This window comes from Melopsittacus undulatus, chromosome 20, assembly GCF_012275295.1.
Source record: "Melopsittacus undulatus isolate bMelUnd1 chromosome 20, bMelUnd1.mat.Z, whole genome shotgun sequence".
Classification (NCBI taxonomy): Eukaryota; Metazoa; Chordata; class Aves; order Psittaciformes; family Psittaculidae; genus Melopsittacus; species Melopsittacus undulatus.
The window spans coordinates 1620580-1632107 of NC_047546.1; the positions used below are offsets into that span (position 1 = coordinate 1620580).

At 51.4% G+C, this 11528-nt stretch overlaps 1 protein-coding gene across 2 annotated transcripts; it reads left to right on the forward strand.

The window, feature by feature from the left end:
• Positions 1–891: 891 nt before the first annotated feature.
• ANP32E (acidic nuclear phosphoprotein 32 family member E) lies at positions 892–11239 on the forward strand. Of its 2 annotated transcripts, none has more exons than XM_034071094.1 (7): positions 892–1155; positions 2566–2715; positions 3181–3303; positions 4069–4234; positions 5837–5994; positions 7276–7330; positions 8532–11239. In XM_034071094.1, the coding sequence occupies exons 1-7, from the start codon at positions 1090–1092 to the stop codon at positions 8594–8596; spliced, it is 783 nt and encodes a 260-aa protein (XP_033926985.1). In that variant the 5' UTR covers positions 892–1089; the 3' UTR covers positions 8597–11239. The 2 variants fall into 2 exon arrangements, with proteins under 2 accessions (XP_033926985.1, XP_033926984.1); XM_034071093.1 differs by having other exon boundaries at positions 894–1155; positions 8529–11239.
• The last annotated feature ends 289 nt before the right edge of the window (positions 11240–11528 follow it).

The following is an 11528-nucleotide window of genomic DNA, read 5'->3' on the forward strand; positions in this document are numbered from 1 at the left end:
ATTATCCACCAACATTCCAGGAGCACTTTGCCAGGCTGGAAGCATTGGTCCCTCTTGGACAGGCAATTCCAAATGTTTCTATGTTGATCCTTTAAGCTTTCAGACACAAAGAGCTGGAGCTGTTCGGCAGCAAGGAAAACAACCCACATGGGAATCTCTGCTGCCTTTTCCCTTTGTGTAAACTCAACGGAGAAGATATTTCCTGTTTCAGGAGCAAATAGTGAGAGTTCAGCCATTCCCTTTCCCTGGTTACTCGAGAAGAGGTTAAAAATGGGCTCAGAAAGTCGGAACCTTGCCAATTCGGTGCCATATTTGGTGCTGAAGTTGTTTTATTTTTAGGGGGTCTCGAATGTAAAATCGATGCCACTTGAGCACTGCCAGGGATGGGGCAGCCACAGCTCCTCTGGGCACCCTGTGCCAGCGCCTCAGCACCCTCCCAGGGCAGAGCTTGTGCCTAAGAGCTCAGCTCAGCCTCCCCTCGGGCAGGTTCAAGCCATTCCCATTGTCCCATCCCTGCATCCCTCATCCCAAGCCCCTCTCCAGGTTTCCCGTAGCCCCCTTAGGATCTGCTCTGAGGTCTCCTCCCCCCCGCCCACGTGTAACCGCTCCCGCCACTTCCCCCCGCCCCGCGCCTGACGTCACCGCCGCCGCCGCCACCACGTGCGAAACGCGCGCGCTTCCCGGCGCGCCCCTCTCTCCCGCGCGCGCGCTGCCGACGGAGCCGAAGCCCCGCCCCCCATCTCCTTCCGCGCGCCGGACGGGCAGCGCCGCCGGCCAATCGCGCGCCGCGCCCCTCTCCCAGGCGCAGCCAATGAGAGCGGCGAACGGCGGAGGAAGCCCCGCCCCAGGGGCGGAGCCTTGCCGGCGGCAGGGGGCGCCATGCGCCATGTCATGGAGGCTCAGTGCGCCGGCGGCCATTGAGGCGCTCGGAGCTGCGGCCGCAGAGCGGCGTTCTCCGGCTTCCCCCCGCCCGGCCCCGGTGCTCCCGTCCCGGCTCCCGGTGCTCCCCCCCCGGCGGCGGCTGTGACCCCGCGGCCGGAGCCCCCCCCCACCGCCGCCGCCCTTCCCTCGCTACCGCAGCGCCGCGGGATGGGGGGGGCCATGGAGATGAAGAAGCGGATCAACCTGGAGCTGCGGAACCGGGCCCCGGAGAAGGTGAGCGGCGGCCGCGGGTGCGCTCCCGGCCCGGCCTCCGCCTCCGGCGCTGCGGGCCCGGCCCGAATCTGGGTCAGCCGTGGCGCAGGAGCCCCGCGGGGCGCGGGCGGCGCTTCCGGGCAGCGGGGACCCGGCAGCCTCGGCCCGAGCTGGGCCCCGGAGCGGGGGTACCGAGGGATGGGGACGGGGACCCTCCGGGTTCCGCCCGCCCGTGGTCCCCTGCCCGCTCCAAGTTGGGAGCGCGGCCGCCGTAAACAGGTCACGGCCCTTCCCTCGGCACTCGGTGCAGTTTATGCCGCTTCCTTCCCCCAAAGCCGCATCCCCACTGTTCCGCCCCGCTCCTCTCCGCCGCCGCCCCGAGGGGTCCAACCGGGGGTCCCCCCTTATCCCCCCCCACCACCATCCATCCCCGTCCTTCCCTCGCCGCCAACTTCCCGTTTCCTGCGGGAATTCGCTGTGGGAATGCGGGCGCAACCATGGGGGTTGCAGCGTGGTCGGGAGGAGAAAGCAGCGCCCGGTTGGGCCCAGCAGGGAAGTCCGGATACGTCGCAGTCACCGCGTGGGGTTTGGGGTAGGGGAAAGTGTCCGAAAGTCCGGATTCCAGGCAGGTTTATGGGCGAAGGGGCCGTGCGGAGGCTGCCATGTGGTGTGCGGGCGTGTGGAGCCCTCTCCCCTCCCTGCCTGCAACTTTGTGTGTGTCTGGAGTAACGCTGATAGGGGAGGCGATGGACCGGGAGCTAGAGCTGCGCTGCCGCAGCCTTGGGATGCTGGTGTTGGAGGGGAAGGGAAGAGTCACCTTGTTCCTGTCCTTCCTGAGGAGTGGAGCGTGCCCTGGACGGGATGGGGTTTGAACGGAATCCTCGTGGGTGACCCGCGTGGAGGGGCTTTGGCACCAGGGGGTGGCTGAGCTGGGTTTAACTAACCCCGGGACTCCAGGATGTGGAGCCAGGTGTAGGGTTCGGAGAGGAATGGAATGGGGTTGTGGGTTTAATGTGCGTAGTTAAATAAGAGTTTAGAAGCAGTTCCATTGCGTGCAGAACACCCCCCCAGGCACTATCAGGAGCTATAAAAGTGATTTTCTCCATTGAGTTTTGAGGTTAGATGGTGGGGTTTGGAGCATTTGCACCCCCCAGGCCATGGCTGTGTTATCAGAAGCTAAACTAATGTCTTTCTCCATGTGTTTTGGGGTTAGATGGTGCGGTTTGGAGCATTTGCCAGCATCCCCCGAGGAAGGGGGACTTGCATTTTGTACCTAAGTGGGTTTTGGTGATTCTGGAGCATGAGTCGGGTCTAAATTTAAACCCAGCATCAAACCGATTGATCTCCAGCAGTCCCAAGTCATGGTTTAGATGAAGCACGTGGGGTTTTTGCTGCTCATTGAGCTGATGCGTGTTGCTGTCCTGTTGGAAGGTGACGGAGTTGGTGCTCGATAACTGCAGATCCAGCAACGGGGAAATCGAAGGCCTCAATGATTCCTTCAAAGAGCTGGAGTTCCTGAGCATGGCCAACGTGGAGCTGACGTCGCTGGCCAAGCTGCCCACATTGAGTAAGCTCCGGAAGGTACGTACCTGGTGGAGGTGATGGCAACAGCCTTGTGAGGTGAGGCCGTGGAGATCTCGAGTGGTTTTGGGTATCTCCAGTTGGTTATGGCTAAGTTGGGGTTGGTCAAGGACTCTTGGTGCTCATCTTGTTGGCTGGCCACAGGCTGCTGAGCTCCGTGGGTTGGTTGAGGCACTTGGATTGCCTGGCTGGTGGCAGAACAAAGGCTCACAGGGAATTAATTCCATGTTCTACTAACCTAAAATTGAGGTTTCCAAACCCAGGGGGTTTCTCATTCTCAAAGTAGGCTTCAAGGATGCCTTTTGGCAGCCAGAGAGAGCTTGTGAACGTGTGTGGGACTCTTCAGAAGCCATCAGTGTGGTGATGAAACTGCTCAGTTAAAGGGAGAACGATGAAAAATGACATGGTCTGAACCTAAGAGTAAGAACCTGACCATTTAATGACTCCATTTGTCCTGTGTAACAGCTGGAGTTGAGCGACAACGTCATTTCAGGAGGCCTGGAGGTCCTTGCAGAACGGTGTCCGAATCTCACATATCTAAACCTAAGTGGCAACAAAATCAAAGATCTTGGCACTGTGGAAGCTCTTGTAAGTATGAAGTGAGAGAAAAACCCGATAAATCTGAGGTGTTTCCAGGAATAAGTCCCGTTTTAGTTCTTGCCAGCTCAGGTGGAAGAGGCGTTGGGGTGCGCTGGGTTTGGTGTTCTGGTTGGTCCTGACTCAGTTAACTCCCTGCCATGGTTGTTGGAGACAGTAGCCATACAATTCCTCCTGCATTAACAATGGGATGTCCCAAACTGGAGGTTTTTGAGCTACTGGGTTTTTTTTGGGGAAGGAAAGCACCCAAGTTATGTCTTGCTGATCCTCCTGTACTCCGTAAGGTCTAGGGTTGCTCATAAGCAGCTACCTGGTGCATAAGGTCTGGGAGGTGACATGAATCCCCATCAGACTGGTCAGAAAGCACAGTTCCAAATCGTGCCAAGTCCCTCTCACTCCTTAGAGTGTGACTCAGCCATGGGGTTTCCAAGAGAGTGCAGTTTGGCCCTTGATTGCCTGAACCAAACCAAGCTGCATGAACCCAAACCGGCCCTAAAGATGTGTTCTGAGGTGTGGTGCTGGAGGGATGTGCTGGGGGTGCTACAGGCAGGTCCTGGAGGCCACCTCCAGAAGCACTTCCCCTGCAGACAGAGCCCTTTGGACTGAAGTCCTATTTAATGGGCAGCAAAACAGTGGAGAGAGAAGGGCTGGGGAGAGTGAACTCCAGTTGGGCTGTGGCTATGCTGTCACTTGCAGCACCGTGTGGTTGCCCCAAGAAGAAAGGGGGAAAAAGCAACCCTTTTTGTTTGTTTTCAGCAAAACCTGAAGAACTTGAAGAGCCTTGACCTGTTCAACTGTGAGATCACAAACCTCGAGGACTACAGAGACAGCATCTTCGAGCTGCTTCAGCAGATCACGTACCTGGATGGGTTTGATCAGGAAGACAACGAGGCCCCAGACTCGGAAGATGATGATGATGAGGGTAACTTCCTGAAATCCAGCGTGGCCAGAAGCAGTGTGCTGTGCTCGGGGTGTCAGTGTCAGTGCAGCCTGGGGTGGAGCAGCTTCTTGCAGGCACTAGCACAATGCTGCACTCTTATCTTTAAGCGCAGGCTTCTAGACCTTAGGTGGTGCTAACGCATGGATGCAGGAGAGCTCCTGCCAGAGGGTTTGAGTGCTCCTGTAGGAGCCTTCTGAGGTTAAAGAAATTGGAGTAAAGATCCTGTTAGATAAAATAGCCTCAAAACCACAGAATCCCAGAGTCGGTTGGGTTGGAAGGGACTTTAAAGCTCATCTAGCTCCAACCCCTGCCATGGGCAGGGACTCCTTCCGCTGGAGCGGATGCTCCAAGCCCCTGTGTCCAACCTGGCCTTGAGCACTGTCAGGGATGGGGCAGCCACAGCTGCTCTGGGCACCGTGTGCCAGCGCCTCAGCACCCTCACAGGGAACAGCTTCTGCCTAAGAGCTCAGCTCAGCCTCCCTTTGGGCAGGTTTAAGCCATTCCCCTTGTCCTGTCCCTGCATCCCTTGTCCCAAGCCCCTCTCCAGGTTCCCTGCAGCCCCTTTAGGCCCTGGAGCTGCTCTCAGGTCTCCCCTTCAGGAGCCTTCTCTTGTCCCGGCTGCCCCAGCCCAGCTCTCTCAGCCTGTCTTCTGTATGAAAAGTGCTCATTTTACTGGCTTTTGTAACAGCTTCAGTGCTATGCTCAAGTGTTACTCCACTTTTCTGTTCAAACATGTACATAGTGCTTTTGATCTGATCCCTGGAGTCCTGACTGAGGCTGTTCCTCCTTTTTTTCCTGTTGTTACCCAACTGCAAATGAAACCTGTAGGTACAGGTCTGTCAATGTGTGGCTGCAGACTTTAAGTGTGTCATAGCAGCCTCTGACCAAACCTTTTCAGTGTCTGCACCTTAACTGGTGACCTGGGACCTGCCACTGCTGGGTCCTGGCCCTCTGTGAGCGCTCGGCCACCTCCACATTTGGGAGCCTGTGTTAACAAGAGCTCCAGGAAAGCCAAAGGGTTGGTAGCTGGAATGTGAAAGCCATGTGGTGTGTGAAAATAGAGGAATAGGTTATTAACTTGAAGTGTTAAATCATCTTGGCATTTGCTTAACTGAAACACTGAAAGTGATTCTGTGCTCCAGACAGAGGAATGAGATGAGCTGAGCTGAGCTGAGAGAGCAGCTCTTGGGCCCCGGAGGTGTTTCAGTGTTCTGAGTAAGGGATTACATAAAACACACGGAATGTGTTCAGCTGGTTTTGCCTTTAAATATTTTGGGGTTTGATGCTGTCAGAAGCCTCCCCTCCACTGACCACATTTCCAGGTCTCTTGCAGGAGTTTGCATATGGAGCTGCTTCAGGCATGAGGAATTTTGCCTGCAGCTCCTGATGTAAAACCATTGGAAGCCTTTCTTGAGGGAAAAGACTGATAAAGATTAACTTGATGAAAATGAAGCTTGTTTCCCACAATGAAACCCAAATCCTGGGAGGAAAAGGGTTCAACTGGTTGGAGCTGGTGTACACAACCCAGTGTAACGTGGCGTTAATGAACCTTCACCTGCAGCATATGCGTGTACTTCATTTCAGATGGAGATGAGGATGATGATGACGAAGGTGAGGATGAAGCTGGTCCTCCAGGAGAATATGAAGAGGAGGATGATGAAGATGATGGAGGCTCCGATCTGGGGGAGGGTGAAGAGGAGGAGGAAGTTGGTCTTTCCTACCTGATGAAAGAAGAGATTCAGGTAAGGGCTGTAAATTCTGCCAGCTCCAAGCAACAAAGAGAAGCTGCTGCAGGCTTCTGAGGTTACTTAGAGGTGTAGACACAGAGCAGAGGAAGACGAGGTAGTAGCAATAACTTAGCAGTACTTCAAGTAAAATGAAATGAAGGAAAAGTCTGTGTGGGTTTTGCTGCAATAAATGGGGTTTTTACCTTGCACTCACATGGAAATGATCCTGGTGGTGGCTGTGACTTCATTGCAGTTCCTTTTGATAGGAGTTTACTCTTTATCAGCTGCATTTCACAGGGATGCACTGGAAATCTGGTGCTTAAACTCTTTTGGCTTAAAACTCTGCCTTGTAACCAGCACTGGTGGCATTGGCTTATGGCTGGAGCTTCAGTTCTGCCTTGCTCTGAGGAGGTAACAGCCATGGCACAAGTCAGGAAGCTAAAACTAAAACCTGCTTCAAAGGCAGAAGCAGAGAGGTGGGTTTAGGAAAATGAGCAGTGTGTGACCAGGAGGAAGCTCAGGAATGGGTTGTTCCTGGGCACTGGTACAGGAATACCTTATGTGAAATATGGAGAGCTCTGTCCTGGAAGGTTTTCCCTGTCCTTTCAGAAATGAGGCAGTGAATGAATGAAAAGGGACTGAATGAATCCAGAGGGGGTTTAATTCCCATAGTCTAAGGGCAGACATTGGATGGGCTCTCTGATGCCTCCACGTTTTTACTCCTTGCATTACCCAGTGCCTCCAATACAGTGGCTCCCAGGCCTGGCTGGGCAGCAGGGCAGGGATCCTGTGCTGTTGTTTGACATTCTGGGGATGCTGTTTGCATTTCTCAGCTATCAGCTTTGGAGAGGAAAAAGGCCAAACCCCAACAACCTGATTCCCAGTAATTCAGTGGAGATAGGAACTGTTCTGCCTCCTCTTCCTCTTCCTTTACTGACAGTGAGTTTGTATTGGCTGTTTGCAAGGGCTTGCTCCTGAGCTTCCTGATAAGGGGGAAAAACAAAGGAATACGGGGTGATGAGAAGCACTGGAGTCAGTTTGGTTCCTGTCCTTGTGCAGATGGCCAGCACCAAAACAGTAAAGGTGGAATGTGGCCTCTGGGCACAGTGGGATTTCCTGGATTTCTGCTCTGGATCAGGGAGATGGGGCTTGGAGCAGCATGGTCTGGTGGAAGGTGGCTGCAATTGGAAGGGTTTTAAGGCCTTTTCCAAGCCAAACCATTCCAGGATTCCATGATTAGTGCAGAAGCCCAACTTGAAACAAAAATCCTAACAGTGTTTCCCAATTGTTGTGAAGGATGAAGATGATGATGACGATTACGTTGAAGAAGGAGGCGATGAGGAGGAGGAAGGTAAGTGCTCAACTTGTGACTACATCAATTCTTTATAGTCCTGGAGCTTTGCAAGGTTGGGATGTGTGCTTCAATGGCATCAGTCCCTGTTTGCTGGTTCTGGAGGTGTGGGGAGTATTTTAGGTCTGGTTTAAGGAAGAGCTCACCCGTCCTCTGTTTGAGGATTCCCAGCCTCATGGGTGCTGCTCTGCACTGCTGGAGCAGAGGTTGCTCCAGAGGCAGAGGCTCATTCCTGTGCAGGCAGTACCCTGAATTGTGGGGGGCACATTAGTGGTACCCATCTCTCTGCTCTGGTAAGATTAAGACACCAGGTGAGAGTCCCCTGCTGTTACCAGGGGGTAAAACCTTTAAGGAAGTTTAATCTTAAACCAGCTTTCTCTTGTACTAAAAGGCTCTCCCAGAACTTCCCTTTCCTAATGGTTAGGAATTCTGCCCTGATCTCTAAGAGAGTTCTGTGTTAATCCTGAAGCCTGCTCCCATCTCAGTGCAAACTGTAGGTGACTTCTGGTGCTCCCCAGCTCAGTCCCCATCTCGTCTGTGCACTTGGTTCAGCAGAACCACTTTCGGGGATGAAAAAAGCTGACATTTGGAAATAATGCTTTTCCTTTTTCCAAATGCAGCCTTTCCTTCTCTTTAAGAGCATGAAGCAGGAGGGCAGGATGGCTGCTGAGCCAGGAAATGACTGCTCTAGATGTGACAGCACTGCATTTCATGCTTTCACCACAAGAGCGCACAGTCCACTGAGCAGTTTAAGGCTGATCCTAAGAAAGAAGCTCAGTAGATGTTTCTGGGAGATGCTGGTATTGGTTTGTGTTGGAGAGAGGCTGGAGCAGGGATCACTTGGGATCAGCAGGAACTGCTGGGGCTTGGGCAGGGGGTAGGCAACTGCTGCCAACTGGTGGCAGGGAGGTAGGAAAACATCATTTTAGGGCTCTAATATATATTAACAGAACCATTCTTTATATATATAATGACTTCATATCAATAATTCCTGTATGGAACAGCCCAGGCTTAGCTTGAACTTAGTTTAACTCAGACTATATGAAGGAAGTTGTTGAAACTGCTCTTTGCTGGGGTGCTGTTGCAGGGATGAGTGCATTAACTTCCAACAAAGAGGGATGGGTTTCAATTCCCTCTTTAAAAAGGGCAGAGTTCCCTTTTGGAGCATAATAAGATGTGTGCATCCCTCTTTCCTTAGCAGAGGGTGTGCGAGGGGAGAAGAGGAAACGAGACCCTGAAGATGAAGGCGAGGAAGAGGAGGATTAACTTGTTCTAGACACCAGTAGGACCAGCCTCTTCGGTTCCAGAACACGCAATAGTGATTATGCAGATCTGTATGTCTCCATGTACCATAGATGTCCCTCCAGAAGATAATACGTTAACTTTTTATAGGAGAAGTGTGGTTTTACTATTCTTGCCCTTTTTATCATTCCAAATAAGATATAATAGCCTGGTAGTGAACCTGTACGTAGAAAACAATTTTCAGCCCTATAATCACTGAAGCCATTGTCAAGTTTTTTCCCCCCCCCTCTCCCAAAACTTTTCTTTGGAGCTCTTTGGTTTCTACAAGCTTGCTGTGTTGGTCATCATTAGCCCAGACAAAAACACCCATTTCACATGGGTTTAACCTAGTGTGGTTTTCCTCCTTCAGAGTTTTTATACTGAAAAAGCTAAAACTCAACCCCACTTACTGCAACCTCTTTTAAATGAGTGCAGCCTCAGTTTCCCAGGGATTCTGTTGGAAGCAGACAACTGGATTACACCTTTAGTTCAGCTTTTTAAAAGGGGACTCTTGGAATAGGCTTTGAAGGCTTCTGTCCATTTTGTGTATTCTAAAGCCTAAGTGGGTTTCAGAAGATCCATGTTTCCCTTCTTGTTCAGAGGGTCAGCGTTTGCTGGAGTATCCAACCTTCAAGAGCAAACAAAGGGTTGTAATCCATCCATTTGCTCCAGAAGAGCCATTGCAGGTATTAACAACCTGGAGTGTGGAACCATTTCACTAGAAGCCTGTGTTAAACTTTCACTCACTTCGCTCTTGCATTGTCATGTTGGGAATTCTGCAACAGTATTTGGCTATCAAATAGATGCATTTCTCATGCAGGTATTAACGGGTAACTCCTTGGAGCGCATTTTCTTCAAGCACCCCCCCCCCTTTTATAGAATATTGAAAGGGGGAAAGATGAGCATAAGATAGTTTTTCTTCCCAGGTCACCTTTGAAACCTTTTACATCTGGTTGTAGGTAAACCATTTGAGTCCATGTATAATACTAGTTCATAGGTTAGGGTTTTTTACCTTGAAGGGCTGCAGAAAGCTGGTTGGTTGCACGCAGTCGGTGGTGAATACAGGAGACATGCAGACAAGGGGTGTTTCTTCTCTAGCAGCCTGATTGCAACCACCAGGTCTGACTAATTCTGTCCTCACTCTGTGACAAGCCCGAGATTGATGTTTTCTATTCAAGCCACCACCCAAGTTCAGCTGTGACCGCGTTCCTCTTGCAGTTGGGATTTGGATTGAAAGCAGTGGGCTTGAGATGAAACTAATTCCCATTGTTCCATGTAGGTACTGAACCAAATATCACACACAGCTTTATTCAAGAGACTTATTTTTGTATCTGTCGTGGCCGACAGCAGCTGCCGTTAACCTGGGGGAGACACAAGGGTGGGGAAGAGGGAGATTCCCTGGAGCTAATTCAGTCCCTCACCCATAGGTTACCTGTGAGTATTTAAGAGGTATTTTACACACTTCCAACTCGCCAATCAAGTCTAGATCCTGCAGGGTTGAAGTTCTGCAAAGCCCCATTTCTTGTGTGCGTGGTTTCCCCCCCTCCCCAAATAGAGCCTTAAGTCCTAGTTCCTTGTGTAGCTGTTGAGGGCAGCATCTGAGCGGAGCGAGTTGGGTGGAAGTGAAGTGAACTCACCAGGGTTTGCAGTTCTGGTAAAGGCACTAGTGCTAAAACAACGTTTGCAACCACAACCTGCAGTTCCCGTGTCTGTCTGTGAATCCTGAACGAGTAGAACCCGTAGGTAAGTGCACATCCTATCTTCTCGTGGAGGCTCTGTGTTCAAGGCAGTTGCTTCGTGCTCAGCTTTGGGATAGAAACCTGCGTTTTCCCATCTTTTTTTGCTTATGGTTTTTACTTTCTTTTTGAAGTCTCAGCGAATGATTGAAATCTGTTATTTATAAGGGTGTACTTCAGAGTACCTCGTTGTCAGGGTTCTCCTTAACTGTCTTACTGATGCATAGCAAATTCATTTTAAATGGGGGGGAGAGAAGTCTGTTTTGATGGCTTGAACAGTATTTGACCACTGGTCTGTGTGTCCAGTCCTGAGGTTGGAGGAGCTCATAGAGCAGCTAAACTCAGCCCTTCCCTGAGCTAAAGCAGACTCCCCCCTTCCTAAGCCCAGCGCGCATCAGCCACCAGGTCCGAAGAGCCTCTCCTCACACAGGACTCTCTTTCCCTCGGCGTTCCCATCGGAGCCTTTCCTGCTCCTCAGCTTGGCATGCAGCGGAAGCAGCGTTTTCTAGAACTTGAAGCAATGCAGAGCCTCCAGATTTAACTTTGGAAACTTTTTTGCTTGGTGGGTGGTCTTTTCATGCAAATACGTAAGGGTGGGTTTTATATTTTGTAGAGGTTTTTGTCCTATTTTAATGCTCTTTGTATGGCAGTATGTATATAGTGTGGTTCGGTTCCTGACCCCACTTCTTTCCTGACAACCTTTGGAGTAACTGATTTTGTGCAACTGTGTTTTGAATAAAGCCATGCCAGTGTTAAATTAAAGCGAAAATCCAACCCTGCAGCACTCTTCTGAGACTTTTTAGTTGTAACAAACCCACGTTTCCTCCCCCCGTCCCCTGTGTGCTGTAAATTTTAAATTAAAGCGTTTTCAAACCGAATTATTTCAAATAAATCCCGGCTCTTGTATTGGATTCCTTCTTTGGAGAATGTGGCGCTTGGAAGGAGGGAAGAGAGCTTCCTTCTTTCCCGTTACCTTTGCTTTAATGGGGAACCGATGGCATCGCGGTGCTGGTTGTGCTGCTCACAAACTGGTTTCAGTTTGGGATTGTTCCAGCATTCCTGGCGAAATTCCTCTTGGAAGCACTTGAGGAAGCTGGCGACAAAACAGCTGGGTGCTGAGCTCGGGATTCGGGGCTGCTTTCCTGGGATTCTCTGGGAGAAATCCCCTTTCCCTCTACGCT